The sequence below is a fragment of the Lotus japonicus genome, chromosome 4 (genome assembly GCF_012489685.1).
Source record: "Lotus japonicus ecotype B-129 chromosome 4, LjGifu_v1.2".
NCBI classification, from domain to species: Eukaryota; Viridiplantae; Streptophyta; class Magnoliopsida; order Fabales; family Fabaceae; genus Lotus; species Lotus japonicus.
In genome coordinates, this window is record NC_080044.1 from 48,003,422 (window position 1) to 48,021,547 (window position 18,126).

General features: G+C 36.7%; 1 protein-coding gene across 1 annotated transcript; it reads right to left on the minus strand.

The window, feature by feature from the left end:
• Positions 1–4,568: 4,568 nt before the first annotated feature.
• Positions 4,569–10,885, minus strand: LOC130711610 (protein NRT1/ PTR FAMILY 6.3-like). Its single transcript, XM_057561300.1, has 5 exons — positions 10,693–10,885; positions 10,362–10,539; positions 10,219–10,258; positions 9,445–10,016; positions 4,569–5,530 (listed from the first exon to the last, which is right to left on the minus strand). The coding sequence occupies exons 1-5, from the start codon at positions 10,805–10,807 to the stop codon at positions 4,657–4,659; spliced, it is 1,779 nt and encodes a 592-aa protein (XP_057417283.1). The 5' UTR covers positions 10,808–10,885; the 3' UTR covers positions 4,569–4,656.
• Positions 10,886–18,126: the final 7,241 nt, after the last annotated feature.

Genomic DNA, 18,126 nt, shown 5'->3' on the forward strand with positions numbered 1-18,126 from the left:
GAGTGAAAGTGAGATGAAAGAGAAAAGAAATGCAACGCCCCAATTTTCAAGAGTTACTTAGTGATCAAAAAGTAAATTAAACATGCTAATGAACTTTTGAAATCATAAAGATACAGGTATATATATTTTTTTTGAAACATGATAGCTTTTAATACTTTCCAAAACATGCTCTAACAAATGCATAGTAATTACCCAATAATAAATACTCTCACATCAAGGAATATAATTACAAATGAGACTCCAAAAGGGATATAAAAGGGTCTTTGATGCCCGTCGAGCTCCCGCAATCTCCACACCACTAATCTCTGAAGCAGTAGCTCATCGTCACACCATTTCCTGGCAATGTCTCCTCTCATGCATTTATCGGTCACTTGCTCATCCCTTAGAGCGGCGTCGTCGAACATTCATGAGAGAGAAAAGGTACAAGGGTCAATTTCTTATACCACAAGGCTATATGTAGGACGTGCAAACATACAAGGCTATATGTAGGACGTGCAAACATACAAGCAAATAAAAGCATGCAAATTCACAATTATAATCTCATAGCAAGATTCTCACACCATGACATAGTCATACGTTCCTAAGGAATTTTAGGGTAGCACAAGATAAGGAAAATACTTCAACAAGCGAGGCACAAGGTTCTTCAACCAAACGTCGTACCTCATAGGGTATCCATCCATCTAATACAAGTCACAAGGCTCAACCTGGGAAGCACGGACACTTCAAAACAGAGGCGTGTCCGCGTGTCCGACACGCGGACAACACAGACACGTTACCGTTACGCCGCTGACACGTGTCGGACACATCTGGGGCGTGTCTAAATTTAAAAATATTAATTTAGGCTCAGACCTGCCTTGGACACGGCTGAGAGAATGCTTGTATTGTGAGTCGACACACCTTTGTGGCTGGACACATATATAGGACACCTATATTGTATTTTTATTATTTTCTGACTTAAGAAAATGATAAATTAAAAATCAAACAAACCTTATCTAATTAAAAATCAAACAAACCTTGTAAAACCTCATAACGCACACGCTTCTCCTCTTCGCGTGTTTCACTTTCATCTTCTTCTGCTAGCGGCAAGTTCATCTTCCTCCTCCGCCAATGATGACGGTGCTCGTCCTTCCTCCGCCCGCGATGGCTCTCCGTTGGCGCGGTTCTCTCTTGGCTTCTCTTGTACTGTGCGCGTTTCATCTTCCTCCTACGCTGGTGACATCGTTTTCTCTGTCGCTTCCCTTCCATGTCACTGGCCAAAGGTAAGACCTTTATCACTTTATTTATGTTTCTCTTTATGAATGGATATCCAATCCGTTGATTTGTTTGGGGACCCTCTAAGACTTCCTTTTCGGTGGATTTAAGGACATGTTCAAAGCATATTGTGATGCTACTCCGTTACCTCTTTAAGGACATAAGCAGATTATCCGTTGATTTTGTTTCTTAGCTGGGTGTGAACCTTCAGATTGGTTTGCCATTGTTACTTGTTTTGGGTCCTTTCTTGCTCTGTTTTATTTACTTCTTTCTAATGTGAGATTATGCTGCTGATTTCTGTAAGTTTATGAATCATATATTTAGTACAACTTGTTCAGATTATGCTGCTTCTTAGTATTTTTTGTGAAGCTCATTAACATAAGATTGAAGTTTTAAGTTTTTAATTGTAAAGACATCAACTTGTATTTTAACTTTGGGAAGGTTATATATAAACCTTTACTTGTCTCATGTTCTCTTTTTTTTGAAAGTCTTGTCTCATGTTCTCTTAATTTTGTGAACATATGATATCATGTTGCTTTTCTTTCTATATAAAAGTCGCGTCCCCGTATCCTACTTTTTGGAGTTTATCCGTGTCGGTGTTCCCGCCCATGTCCGTGCTTCATGAAATTCTAGTTCACCTCAGACAGATGTGTTACACAATGTTCAGGACATTGTGTAGAACATGCACAAAATAAAACACAGCGTTAATACAAATCACAAGTAACAACAACTTAAAAAATAAATGACACAAGAGTTGTTAACCTAGTTCGGTGCAATGTCACCTATGTCTGGAGGGCTTCAGCCCAAGAAAGATAATCCACTATTATAGAGAATCAAGTACATCAAGGTCTTAGTTGAACAGTCCCTGTTCACAGCCTTCCTACTTATTCCTACCAATGGATTATTACTTAGAACTCCCCCTAAGTATGAGACCCCTCTCACTTTCTCTCACAATCACTGCTTCAGTGATTGAATCTCAAAGTACAAAATGGTTGCAGAGAAACACCCTCAACGAAACACAACAACTCAGTGCTTATTTAATCAATGGAAGCACGTGAGTTGATTACAAAACACACACAATGAACTCACAAAGAAAACCCTGAAAAACAACAAACACTCTATCAAATCTTTCTCGTGATCAGCTAGGGTTTCTTCAACACTCTAAATAGATGCTCCACCGGTGAGGTCTTCAATGGGATTGAGCATCAAGAGTCCATGTATAAAAGTGGCAGCGAATCTTCAAAAAGATTTTCTCCACAATAAGACCAAATCAACATTTAAATTGGTCTACACTAATTAACCCTATTCCCTGAATAGGTTAATTCCAATCAACACAGAAGATACGTCCAGCTAATGAGACTGAGTACAACACCGACGAATCTTCACAATTACAATCAAAACGTGAACCACGTAAACACTTCCAGCAACCTTAACCACAATGTCCTACCAGATGCTCCGGACATGAGGTTGCACAACAGACACAGACAATGTTGTTTGTCACACCATTAAGCACAGCACTCAACTTAGACAAAATGCTGCCAACACTTAGAGAATCTTCAACAACACAGAATACTCAACACTGCATAGTTCATAGGGCTCAACCAATGCTCTAACGTCGACGACGTTCATGGGAACCTACGTGGTCTCTATCTTGTTACCGTATGCAATATGCTCAATGCAGTTTCACCATGATCCTGAAAAACGCCAACCCATACCAGGCGGGCGGGACAAAGACTCATTCCAACAGTCACATGCCACTTATCTAATGATCCATTCCAACAATCATTAGTAATCGTCTCACAGTACCCATTCCAGCAGTACTCTCGGTCTATGCAATGCTATGCTTCAAGATTAGTCACACAACGTAGTTATAGTCTTTTGTCGTTAGACGTTGACTTCACCACACCTTAACATGAGTGATCAGGGTCACCAACTCATAGCTGTCACCAGTTATCTGTCACTACGGTAGCCCAACCATCTTAGGTTCCACTTTCGATCTCATTCGATCAACATCGTCCATACATCGCATATCATTCGATAAATATCAAAGTATACTTCATCAAGAATCATGTGAATATAAATTAGGGCATATTATCATCATAGATATCCTAGGGTTCCTCATAACATGTTGAACACGTATTCATGTCCTGAATCATCAAGGCATTTAGGCATGTTATCATTCATCATGTTCTCAACAAGTTTTCATGTATAACATGCATTCTTAATTAGCTCACAAGTTTTCAAGCATAATATTCAAGGATTCAAACCATATACAAAGGTACCTTAACACATTACAAAAGGTGCCCCAAAAGGACCCAAGTCACCCAAACAAGGCCCCGAAACCTGGCATCGAGCGCTCAAGCGCCCTGAGGTACATGGCTGAGCTGAAATTAGTGCTCAAGCGCCCAACTATAGCGCTCGAGCGCCTTGGGGTTAGGGGTTGTCACCTTCCCCGGTGCTCAAGCGCCCAACCCTAGCGCTGGGTTCCGTTAGAGTCCCCAAAAACCTGATTTCTAACACTTTTCACTTCATTTCTAACCTAAGTCTTAACCTTTTAGTTTCCAAACATAATTATAAAGTTCATGCATCATACTAAACTCATTTAATTTCCAGTAGTCTTTCATGGTCTTAACATGTTCATCATCAACCATACAAGTTTCATGTAATCCCTACAAACAATTTTGCACGCTAAAGTCCAAGACCCGAAGAGCCCTTACCTCGAACGCTTTCCTTCCTTGCTTTAGCTCCTTGTAACGAAATCAACAAGGTGTTCTGCTCCTTCACAACGATCACACATTTAATCAATAGTCTCATACATCCATATACATAGTCTTAGCCACATCTAAAAATACACAAGGTTTCTAGCACCAACAAGGCTCTAGGGCAAGGATAAGTCTCAAGGTCTTAACTTTAAGGATAGTAAGCTTTCAAGATTAAAGAGTCTAAACTCAAGACAACAACTTGGTTGGAAACACTCACACAAAACCAAATCTTTAAAACTTTCAATAGAGTAAAACTCTAAAAATATAAGAGAGAGAGAGAGAGTGAAAATAAAATGAGAGAAAAGAGAGATGTGAATAAACCATAATCCAAATAAGTAAATATTAACAGAGTTGTCTAATGTCCAAAGTTTGTTCAGGTGGTAAATGTAAACACGGTTACTAAATTGATGTGCATACCGAATACATTACAAGATAAACAAATTCGTAAATATTCTTATTATCAATTTTTCAAGCATTTTATATTTTTTACATTAAATCCTTAAATTCAACGAAATTTTATGATCGATTTTTCGGGACTAAATTAGTAACAATATATTCTTCATAAAAACTATTTAATATTATTTGAAAACTAGAAGATACATTATTCAATTTTGTTACAGTTCACTACTGAGAAAGAAAAAAACTATGCATGGCCAGCAGTGTCTTGATCCTCCAACTCTATGCCCTCCTGAGCAAGCCTTTTGTCCTTGTACACATACCACTTAGCACAAAACAAAAACACCACCAAATTCACACCACTCAGAACCGCCAAGAGCCAATAGAAATCATCAAGCTTCCCTTGATTAAGGTTATCCGCAAGCCAACCCTGGCGGTGCCCCGTCATCTTGTGCACCAGTGTCACCAACATGGAACTAAAGAAAAACCCCAACGAGAGTGTGCTTAGAAACAAACCAGTGCTCATGGTTTTCATCCCTTTGGGACATTCCCTTAGGAAGAAGTCCAACTGTCCTATGTAAGTGAACGCCTCTCCTGACCCCACAAAGAAGAATTGTGGGACCAGCCAGAACACGCTCATAGGAAGCACTAAGTCTGGCTGTCCCACCAAACCATGCGCATGCGCCACGTGTAGGCGCTTGATTTCGGTCAATGCTGCTGCCACCATGGCGAAGATTGAGAAAACTAATCCGACCCCGATGCGCTGCAACGGGGTCAGCCCTTGGGGGTTCTTGAGGAGTCTTTTCGTGATGGGGACGATGATGCGGTCGTAGACGGGAACAGTTAGGAGGATGCTTCCGACGAAGAATAAGGTTAGGGATGCCGCTGGGATCTTGAATGATTTTCCAATGTGGCGGTCGAGGGTGGTGGCTTGTGCGACGGAGAAGGTTGTCATTTGGGCGTATACTGTCCAGAACATGATGGTGGTGGCCCATATGGGAAGCATTCTTTGGATCAGTTTCACTTCTTCCACATCTGTTAAGGTTGATAGATACCACTTCCTCTCCCCTCTGATTTCGCCGTCTGTTTTTGGATCCTTTATTGCTGCTTTGTCCAAGAATCTGCCCCAACAAAATTCAACAAAATGTACAATTAGTTAATTGTTGAAAGCAATGACCACCCAAAAATGAAAAAGTTTGGATGTAATTATTTAATTTACAGTTTGATTCTAACAACGGAGTCAATGATCAGGGGAGAAGATGCTTCAGTATTTCTACAGTTAATTCTAAAGTTATAATCAATTATTAAAAAAAGTTAAGCAGATAGTTTCTCATTTTATTATTGATGTTGAAATGTCAAAAAGCATAATTTTCATTCTTTTTTCCCATAATCAGTTTTAACACATATAAACTATTCACACAAAGTTTCCTTAACATTATTGAATTTAAAATCAATTATAAAAAACATTCAAACATTCACTTGATAAGGTTTTGGTAGCTAGCTAGCTAGAAAAAGTGTATTTTATTAGTTTTGACAGAAATCTTGTATTTATTTGCATGTATCGGATACTAAAGCTTAAGAAGCTTTTCTTAAAATAAACAGGGGTTTGATCAATCATGTAAGAGATCAATCAGATTCAGAATATCACGGGTGATATTGTTGGGAGTAGATGTAGCACAAACCACGAAACCATGTTCTTGACAGAGCTGGTAGCTGTATGAAAGAGACAAGGAGATAAGAGAGAAAAGTGCTAATTTGATGAAGGACAACTAACGAGGCGTGAACATCTGTAGCCATGCCATTGCTAGCTGTGTCTCTCCATGATCTCTCGTGATTCTATATCTATATATGCATGGGATCCTAATTCCTATGTGTTTTAACAGACTAATGTAGAGCTTTCATGGGTTATATTGATTAGTTATTAAAGACATTCTTAAGTCCTACATTTACATTCGCTAAAAATATAACTATAAAAGTGTTTATAAGTGAGAAGATAATCCTCAATTTATTATCTATTTTTTAATGTAAAATTAGACCTATTAAATTTTAATATTTTCATTATTTATTAAAAAAGGATGGAAAAGGTAAGTTAGATATGGTGTGATGTGATGCGATGACAAATAATAGATACAAAAATAAATGTGATGTAATGTGAGATGTGCATTGTGTTTCTTGTCTACATTTCATATTTGGGGAAAGTGGGTGTCTACAAAACTTGAAACCAACCGCGTTAAAGGAGAAAAATGAATTGAATGGAAGGCGGTGACACCCGTGATATGTCTAAAAACCAGCACCAAAACAAAAAAGGAACTATAAGACATGGCTAACAATCCACGAGATCCTTATAAGAAAAAGGCACTTTACTTTACTCCCCCCTTCATCCCATCAAGAAATGGAACCTGATTTTTTGTCCTATTGCTTGAACATCATAAACTGTCATCTACTAGTCACAAGTGAAGGAAATAATAACTTTTAAAAACAAAAAAGGAGGGGAAGATTTTTAGAAAGCAGAAAATGACACACACCCAATACACTTGACATCGATTTATCAATCATAGACCACTTAAAAAGGAAACATGCATGACACTCTGCAAATCAAGACATCTATTTTGAGCTCGTGGGGAACATGGCAGACCAGTGAGCCGTAAACAACTCTAGTTAAGTAGTTATCATTTCATGACCGACTTCATATTAATACTCCACATTTTCTAACATTTTATTTTCAACACTTTCTCAGTTTAATGTTTTCATTTTAATATTTTCTACTGGTTAAAATTTATGTATGTTATACTAAATTAAAAATGAAATTTATATTTTTAGCGGACTTTTTTTTTGAAAGGTTTTTAGTGGACTTCACATAAAAGAAAGTGCTAGACTTAGTGATAGCATTTTTACATGAAAAATCAATACAAGGTCGATATTAATTCAGCACCTAATCGGTGATTTTTCTTTTTAAAAAATTGACTTCCCCTGATTATTGATTGAACAAGGTGAGCCACCACCCTCAAAGATAGGTTCTCTCGGTTAGGTTGGTGGCAATCCCATCATTGAACTGTTTACCTTATCTAGTCCTCATTCCCTCACTTGTTCCGAGTCTTCCGACTCTCAACTACTTGTGTTTCTGCCCATTCAAATGACATTTTCTTAAGTTTTTTATTCAAAGGTTTTAAGGTATCTTATCCTAAAACTGGAATCAAATCACATGGTTTTTTTTATTCTTATTTTTTTGCAGACATGGTTTTTTTATTATTTTATTGATCTAATCGAAAAATAATGTATAAGTAGGAGAAATAGCAACTAAAAGATAACCCCCTCCCTCCTCCCATTAACCAAAAAAGCAACTAAAAGAAAAAAATTCTATTTAAGTAAAAGGAAAATATTTAATATAATTATAAATAAATTTTCTATTAAATAAAAAGAAAAGAAAAAGAAATTGACTCCTCTTAAATTAGTGAGTAATTAAGGTTAAAATAAGTCATTGCAATTGTTAATTGAAATTCTAATTTTAGTTACATACTTTTTATGTATAGTAATAGTGTTATTGAAATATCAACCATCAATAATTGCAACAATTTATTGAATAAAATAATATTTTAGTCTTTGAGTTATCCATTTTAATCAATTTAATATTATAAAAATAAATTTTATTAATTAAATTCTTGAAGTATAAAATACTTATGTTTTATTCTTCCACTCATTTGTAATCGTTACTTATAAAATATTAGAAGGACCAAAAAAGGATATTTTAGACTTAAAAGATTGTAAAGAATATTTATATATAATAAAATTGGTGGATAATATGCAAATATTGACAAAAGTAGGATTTTAGTCTAGTTTATTTTATCCTATAAGCTACCAATAATATCTTTCATCCCACTCAATTTTCACTCGCACTTAAAGAAATCAGAAGTGAAAAAAGAAAAGTGAAAAATAAGAAATATGCATGATAAATTATGTGATAAAAAATGGACGAAAGAAAAAATATGTGGAAATTAAATAAATATGACCATAAGCTAATTAACTCTAGAGTACTAGGCAAATCCAGAAAGATCAAAGAGAAACAAAATATAAGTTCAATGAACCGGACGCAATAATTTGTTAGGAAATTTGTATGCTTCCTAATGGGTCCACAATCCACATCCTCCTACCCCAAAAGCTCACTATTTAGCTTGTTTTCTAATGTGCATCCACATTCATGTCTTAAGCACCACCAAACATGCATCAAATAAGAATCATCGAATCTGCTTACGGAATCAGAGAGAACCTTTTTGTGTAAAAGAAAAAGGAGATCAATGGTATTATTTAATTTCAACTATATACTTATATATTTGTCTTGAATGAAAACCCCCGAAAGAAAAAGTACATAGTATTAATTGCAGAAAGACAACTTGTGAAAAGAGAAAATTTGCCCAAAACCATGACATATACTAAATAAATTTGATAATTTTGGTTTATTGGCTTTTTTTTTTAAATACTAACAAAATATTAATTCCATAATAAAGAGTAAATATAAAAAATTGTAAATAATTTTTTAAGATCAATACATTAATTAGACTTATTATATGTTTGCTTAATAATCGTAATTATCTGAATATAAAAAACAAAAGGAGTATCAATGATGTTATTCTATGTGTACTCGTAGGACAGCTCAAGTTGTAGGAGTTGTGGGGCATATACGTTGGGTAGGGGGAGGTCAGGGATCGATTCCTGGCAGGTGCAATTTAACTTTCCGAAGTAAAAAAAAAAATGATGTTATTCTATGTGTTCTCTTTCTTTATCCATCTTATCATATTTTTCCACAATGAAATTTAGGTGTTAAAAGTTTATAATCTTCAATCTAATCCATTATTTGAATGTTAAACACTAAATTGTAAGATATCAAAGTTTATAATAAGTTTAAGTCAAATGTATGAAACTCCTGAGTATACTTGAAATTGATTAAAAATTATCTAAAAATAATGAAGCATATAAAAAAAAGAATGTCGGATTGTGTCACTACCATTTTAATAAGTTTCAGAAGGTAAGAAATTTTTACCTGAACTGCTTGCTATGCGGCAACATCTGCTTCTTCTTCCTGAGCGTCTCATCCTCCATGTCATCAACGTTGAACAGCAACGACGGATCAGACGGCAGTTCCAACCGCCGCTTCCTCCAAGCCGCCACATACACCACCGCAATCTGAGTCAGCGGGCTCCCCGCCAGTTTCTTGAACCGGTACCTCCTCGTCCCCGCCAAGAACACCACAAGGAACACCAGAATCGTCGTGGCGCATATCCCATAACCCCAATCCCTGCCTAAATGATCCTGAATGTATACCAGAATCGTCACCGCAGCAAGAGACCCTAAGCTTATGAAGAAGAAGAACCAGTTGAAGAACTTCACCATCTGTTTCTTCTCCCCTTCGTCTGTTTCATCGAACTGGTCTGAACCAAATCCTGAGACACTCGATTTCACACCACCGGTGCCAAGAGCTATTGTATAGAGAGCTAAATAGAGAAGCATTAGCTGCGTGGTGCTTGCAGGCTCGCAAGATTTTGACGTGCCCACTGTGCATCGAGGAGGATGCAGGCTCGGGATTATGGTTGATATCGTTAAGATTGTAACACCCTGTTGTTTAAACACCCCCAGAAGATCAAAGATACAAGATTTATTAAGATCAGCTAAGAAATCAAAGAAGAACTGGAAAAATAAAACCACCCCTGTTTTGTGTCAAGAGATGAATAACAGAGCAGGTTTCACTGATATGATTATGAAGGTACTAGTTTTGGAAACCGAAATAAAAATGTTAAGAAGGTTTCAGTAGTCTTACCGTTGCTTGAACAGTTGCAAAAATGGCTGCAGTGAGGTATCTGTTAAAGAAGGTATTGAAAAGTATAGTAATTAATAAAAACAGAGCATAGTTGAATCTTGCTCTTGATGAAAAGTGATATTTGATAGGTGAAAATCACAAACCTTCCGATAAAAGTGTCAGCTAGAAAGCCACCGAAGAGACAGAGCATGAAAGAGGTTCCCATGAAGTTGGTGACAACATTGGCAGAGGAAGCATTGCCCAAATGCATGGTACCGGTGAGGTATGTGACCAAATTGACGGCGATGCCGAGTGTTGTTAACCTTTCGCATCCTTCTATTCCTGATAGATCACAGAGAACAAGAGAAAACAGAGCCAATCTGAATAACACTGTCGGTGCATGTTTTCTTTCTATTTATGTAATAATAGAGTTATAATAATGAAAAAGAGGAGAGTGGGAGAGAAGAAGGGAAGGTAATGAATGGTGTAGGAGACCTAAGATCATGGCGGCTGAAGTCCAACCACCAGTTTTGGACCTCTCTGCTGGACGACCCTTATAGTCCCAAGCATCTTGGATGGTTTGCTCCTGTGTCTGAGGGAGAGTGCCCATTTGTATGTGAGTGGTGAAGTGAAGTATTGGTACCTTGAGACGGGTTGGGGTTATGGGCTTATGGCACAAAGGGGGTTGAAGGTTTATTGCCTTTTTATAGGGGGAAATGATGATTCTTTCACTAATCACATCGCAATTAAGTTTCTCTTTCATTTCATTTACACTTTTTTTTCATTTTTATATTTCTTCAAATCACATTCACTGCTATATCTCTTATTTTTCACTTTTTTCTTCATATATATCTGTAGAATTTTATTCGAACATTGATTTGTTAGACACCTCAAATTTCAATCATCATCTATAGATAACTAGAAAACATGGGTACAAATGTGATGATAGAGTAACCAAATGTGAATGTATTTAAATTATATTATACACATAGGAAGGATGTTATGTACTAGTTTAGAATTGAGATTGAAATAAGATAAGGTTTGGTGGACATCCGATAAATGCATACATCTCAAGTATAAAAAGAAAAGAATAGATATAAGTAATGGATGTGATGTATAAAAGATTATTTAAATCACTCATGAGGGTTACTTATAATTTCATCCTAATGGATAAAAACCAAAATGATTATTTATAAATGTTTTTTTATATGCAACCACATGTATTAATATGAGGTAAAATGGTACTCAACCCGTAATACATACTTGATAGGAACAAGCAAAAGAATAATAACCGATCAAAATAAGTAAATTATGAGAATTTTAACACATTTATCATAAATATGATTGGTCTACCTTAGATCATGAGCAACTATTAAAGTGTTAGGAAGGGAATTAGAGAAAAAATTAACATGTAGGGGTTGTTAGAGTATAATATAAAATCATTAAAGTGCTCTTACCCAATATGTTAAGCTTTTCGGATTAAGTGGTTATTTGACATGGTATAGGTCTAGAGTTCGATCCTTACTCCCCTCACTTTCTATGTAAAAAATGAAATTTAATTAAGCACATGATATGTGGGCTTGAGCATTGATCCACGCTTCAAGCTCATATGACTGTTGCGTGAGGAAGCGTATTAGAGTATAATATAAAACCATTAAAGTGACTCTTACCCAACATCTTTAGCTGTTGAGATGAAGTAGTTATTTGACTAGAAGAGTCTTAGTAGTGTTTTGATGTGTACTCGTATCCTAACTAATTAAATTATATTCAATTATTCATGCAAATTCTAAAACATCTTTTTCCATTATTCATGCAGGCTATCCTTTAGTAGCCGACCCACCATATGAATTATATGAAATATTGAATTCTATAGCAATTATGAGCCAGGATAATGCAAATTAATGATAATAATTTCAGTATGAATTGTTTTTTCTTTCGACGAAAAAAACAGATTCAGATTCAGTTGATTTTAAAACATCTTTCTATTGATTTTAATCTCCAGCATTAATGAAATATATAATTTTAATCCTTACCATTATCAAATAACCAATTATCTCAACAACTTAAGTAGTTGAGTGAAGGTCACATAAATAATTTTATATTATATTCTAATACGTCTCTGATGTAAGAACTCTTTGGACTTAAAACGTGAACAATGCACATGTTCACCTATCATTTTTGCTTTAATTAAATTTTTTATTAAAAAAATTGAGGCGGTAATTAAGATTAAACTTTCAACAGCATAATTATTGACACTCTGATACTATATTAAATACCCAATTATAGAAAATGTAATGGTCTTATATTAATTATATGCTAACAACTATTAAAGTTGGGAACTTGGGATGTTAAGTGATGACTTGGCAACCTGAATGCTTACCTCACTGTTTTACATGACACTGTGTCATTTATTAAACATATACTTTTTCCATGTCATATTTATGTTATTTTATACATTCTTATCCTCCAAACTTCTACTTCATCGCCACCTCCTTTCCCAGATGCTTCTGAATTTCTTCGTCCTTGATGAGCACCAAATTTTTAGTAGTTTTCCTATGTTTCTATATATATTATTGCATTATTTTTACATAACTCACAGTGCATAAACAATAAGAGCAAGACGCTGAGGAGAGGCGTGAATAGACATTTTGAGTTTAATTAAGGCAAAATTGTTAAAATAACTTTCTTTTATCAAGAATATTAATGAGATTTAATACAACGTATAAATTATTAATCTTTTATATTAACTTTCTAGCTTTTTCAGTGGCGAAATCATAAATAAGAGTTTTATAATCAAGCAACTCTAACATTTTGCTTTCAATAGATAACATATTTAACTCATTCAATTTATCTTGTCACATTGTTAACCATAAATAAGATTTAAGCAAATTTAATTTTGAAAAACTTCTTTTAGCAGTAGAAACTGTTACAAGGATTGCCAATGTAATTCTATAGGAAATATATACATTTGAAAAATTAATCTAAAGTTTTAATATAACTCAATAACGAAGTGTTAATTTCTTTTATTAACACTTCTTTTAGTACTTTCAATTCAAAAATAAATAAAAACCATCAATATGTGAATGTTAATTGATCCTTAAAATTTTTTCAAGATTAATACAATAATTTTTCAATTCATGCACATCTAAAGCATTAAAGTTTTTGGAATCAAAGTAAAAACAAAAAATAGCATCATATTGTAAAAATTGTTCAAATCATGTCTCAATAAAATTAATTGATTGATTTAATATGTATAAAAAATACTCAACACGAAACATATTCTTCAGGTGAATGTATGATTTCATTACTAATATTTCTTCAAAAAGGGGTATTCTATGAATTTTAATTTTCGTAAAATTTTGGCTCCACATCCATTTTAATGGTCATTTTTTTGTGTGCAATCAAAAGTCATGCAAACCCATTTTCCCCACAATTTTGAAAATAAGTAATAAGACCTTTTAAAATATTTATAGAATCATGTATATGAATATCTTTTGATTGCAGAATCTTACTATCATAATTAACAACAAACATAACATCACACCAAATATTCATTCCAACTTTTTGGGCCTAAGGCATTGCCTCTATGGCTTTGCACTATACACGATCTTACCGAGGTAAGGACAGAGTAATTTGCATACAACATTTTATCATGGTTCATCCAATCAAAGGCTACACATTCAGTCCTTGGTTTGCGACCAAGATTCACTAAGTATTATTAAGGGCTTCTCCTACAAGTATTATCAAGAACTTCTCCTACGAGTTTAACTGTCAAGGATTCCTCCCCAAGGATTCTTATACAAGCCTCTTCAGGCTTAACGAGTACTCTTGTACAAATCTCTTTAGGCTTAGTGGGTTTGGTTATCAGGGACTCCTCCCCAGGTATTATTGTACAAGCCTTTCTAGGCCTAATATTCTTTGCACCAACCTCTTCAAATAGTTGAATTTTCGACATGAATCATCCTCAAGTATTCTTTGTACCAGCCTCTTCACGAAGTTGAGTTATGGACAACTTCTTTTCACCAACGACGAAGTGCGTGCTCAGTTTATACTTTTGTGTAAGTGCATTTGATCTTTACTAGTTTGCAACCTTCTACAGTATTTAAAAGATAGAGCTGAATATACATTGGGTTGCTCCCAATCTCAATCTCTATAATTTTGGTCAATGTAGATGTATAATGAAGTTCAAATAATTGATATAAAATCTGTCATATCTTTTATCTCATTTGCTAATTGGATAGACGATTGAGTTGAGCCTTCCTCCTCTGTTGATTCTCTTCTATCTGATAAGTCTTGAACATTATAAATGGCAATCAAAAACCTCTTGATGTTCTGGTTCTTCTTGTGTTGTTCTTCTTTATGCAGTTTGGCATAATGGTGTATTCTCACGCTCTAGTACACTCAACACTTCTTCTCTTGTCTGAAACTCAACATGACATCTTCTTTTTCTTCACATGCTTCATTTGTTCATCCTTTCCTTTTATTCTCTCACCGTGCTTCTGATTCTTCCACGCAAAGCACACTTGGATTTTTCAAGTGGTGTTGTTTTATATGCCTGAGATAGATGAGATAATCGTTGGTAGTTCTTCTAACGATACTTTTGAATATGTATCAATGACTCCTCCTTTCATATTCAACAACTCATTTTTAGTTTAAGAGTATTTTCTTTGATGAACGATGAAATTACTCTTTTACTAGGATGCTTTCTTTTATAAGGTTTCTTCCTTCACCATGCATGGTCTTCTACTAGAGCACAGTTCATTTGGTAAAGCTTTCATTTGGTCTTCCTTCACTGCGGATGTGACTAATGATGGCTTGATATGTGAAGCTTTCCCAATAAAGTAATGTTACTGGCTTCTTCTAGCTGGCATAGACTTCCAACTGCTACTTCTTCTTTCTAACTTCTCGATCTAATCTTCAATAGATGATCCTTTTGATTTGCACATAGTTGACATCTGACCTGTTTGTGCTAGAGATATTCTTCCTTAGTTCCTTTCTTCAAATACTCTCTACAATAGACGTTACCTTGCAAAGTTGTACACAAGTAAATAGAGAACTTGATGAGTGGTGTCCGAGACTTACATTACTTTTCCCCTTTGAGTATCATGTACTATATTTTTATCAGACGATGACCCACCACATTAGGTTTCTCCCTAAATCGAGCGTAGAATATCCTACACAAGACAGAGTGGTGTGAGGGTATCTCACCTTATGCAACATGAAATCGAGGCTATGATCATGAAGCTGATCCCTTTGCCGTGTCGATTCCAAACATCATGTTCACATGGAGTGAAGCCTGCAACCAAACGCCTTGGAAATCCCAAGGTCATTTTCATTCAATCTCCATATTTGACGTTTGTATGATTGAGGTCATTAAGAGTCACCCACAAGCCATTTTCAACAAATGGCTCAAACTGTTTCGCTTTATGAGGAAGTGAGAAACAAGGTGAAAATTGGGTGAAAATGAGAAGTGAAGATAATTAGATATTAGTTTGTGCCATGAGCCGAGGAGCAAGACACCAAGGGATATCGACGCCACATGTAACACCCCGATTTCCAGGTGTCACTTTAGTAACCAAAAATAAACTTTACGCGGAAAACAGGTAATTTTTTTTCGATTGATTCCTTTAAATAAAAGCGATAAAGGAAATAAAGACGAAACCCAACAACTAAACTAACCGATATACAATATATACACATGTACAGCCTCAGCTGCACTCCACGTCACGCGCACACACAGTGACTCCAAGTAGTGTGCCCGCAGGCAAATATATATACAAACCAGAACTGTAAGAAAAGTATCAAATATACAGTTATCCAGAGAAAGTCGGCACCCAAAAATGGCCTGAACAAAAGACCCCTATACTCCGACGGACTCTCTGTGATCCTCCTCAAAAGAACCACACAAAAAGCCACACATCGGAACCTACCCTGTCCCAAAAAGAAACTGACGATCAGAGCTCTACACAAAAAAATGACGCTAGTCCTAACCTACCCTCCCAGCTCCGCTCATAGCTCCTCCTCCTCCTCATCGCTGCTCGGCGAGTAGCTCTCCCCACTGCTCTCGGAGTCAGAATCGGAATCCACCGTAATCATCTCGGTGTCCAAGTCAACGACCTCCCTCCTAACTGTCCTGCGCACCGCCCTAGTCGAGCCGGTCTCCACATCCACCTCTCCTGTAAGAACATCCTCCTCCACCACCCTCATCAAGGGGTCCACACGGTAGCCGTGCGGTGAAGAGAAAGAAAAGAGACGTGAGGCAGACGGGACAACAGACTCCCTCTTCGGCCGCACAAGCCTAGAGGACGACGCCACGTCGGTAGGATCGATGACAGTAGCAGGAGGTGGCGCAACAGGTGCAGCAACAGCAGGCTCGGTCTCCGCCGGGTCCTCCTCAACAGAAGGTGAAGTCAGAGGTGGTGCAGGTGGTGCATGACCAGTGCCTGGTCCACAGTGAACTGAGGGCGGCAAATCAAAACTCAGCTCCATACGCCGTAGCACTCCTCTCGTCAGGCGTCCTCGCTCATCCGTCCGGTCCTCCATGACCCTTCCCCTGTACGTCGCTCGGTGACCAGGGACATCGATCACCCAAGCGGTGGGGGCAGCACGATCGACGAGCTCAAACCTGATCCCCCCCGAGGGAGAGACCATCGAAAACCAATCGGCCATCGACATCTGGCAGCAGGCCGACCGCCCAAACACAAACATGCAACCAAAGCCAAGGCGCTAGGGTCAACTCACAGAAATAAGTAGATATACACTCAACATGTGATATGGGGTATAGATATATGTTGATATATATATATATATATATATATATATATATATGTATATATATATATAAACAATCCTAGCATGTTATGGCTCTAACAATACTTCAATAATCAAACAGCACACAGTTCAAGTCAGAATGAATGTATGCGTGATATGCAATCATGAATCCGGATTTGTGACGCGTTCCCGTTCGCCACAAGTGAAGCATTCCCGTTCTTCACTATGGATGAACCATTCCCGTTATTCATCCTTGGTGAACCATTCCCGTTATTCACCATATGATGAACCATTCCTGTTATTCATCATTTATGCAAGGTGAACCATTCCCGTTATTCACCATGATATGCACAGGTGAACCATTCCCGTTATTCACCCGATTGATGCAATATGGTTAGCCAAACAACGAATCGTCCTTACCACGAAAGTGTTTAGCTCACAACCCAATCTCAACAACCCATGAGTTAGTGTCGGTCAATACAACACAACTCGGAGTAAGTGTCGGTCAATACAACACAACTCCACCAACAAGAATACACAAGGGTCTAGTGTCGGTCAATACAACACAGCCCAAACAACAAGAGCACTAAGTGTCGGTCAATACAACACGGCTCCACAACACTCCCAAGAGTACTAGAGTACTCGGTGACTTTCAATCATCACCATAGCTCACCTTAGTGGCTTTCCCAATTTCAATAACTCTCCAAACCCGCAACAAAGTCGACTTTTCCCCGTCTTTCGCAATCATTTTCCCCTTTAGTTCTCCTATGATTATTCGTTTAGTAAAAACGTTTCGAATTGAATTAGTCAGGTTATGAGTTTATATCTCAAAGTCTAAGTCTCCCAAAGTCTCTAATTTTCGAAATTCTATTCCTTCTAGGTTTTCCGAAAACCAACCACCCAAAAGAAGTTTCCCGGGGAAAGTCTAAGAATCCGAACAAATACCAACAAATGGCTAAGTCTCAAACCCCTCGTTTGAACTTGCCTAGGGTTGTTCATCCAACCCGAAATATCAAAGATCACCAGATCAATGAATCTCCACACCGAAGTTGCGTCAAAACGCTCAATCCAACAAAAGCACAACATCACAAGTTATGTAACACATCATAACAACAACTCATCATCACAAACAACATCAGATAAAGCATAAGTCGAGTT

What these genes read in the sequence shown, in the direction of transcription:
- LOC130711610 (XM_057561300.1), bottom strand. Translation starts at nt 10,807, where the DNA reads ATGGGCACTCTCCCTCAGACACAGGAGCAAACCATCCAAGATGCTTGG. An exon ending in TTGCAACTGTTCAAGCAACG is followed by an intron (nt 10,017 to 10,218) that starts GTAAGACTACTG and finishes TTTAAACAACAG; the next exon opens with GGTGTTACAATCTTAACGAT. An exon ending in CCGCATAGCAAGCAGTTCAG is followed by an intron (nt 5,531 to 9,444) that starts GTAAAAATTTCT and finishes TTGTTGGGGCAG; the next exon opens with ATTCTTGGACAAAGCAGCAA.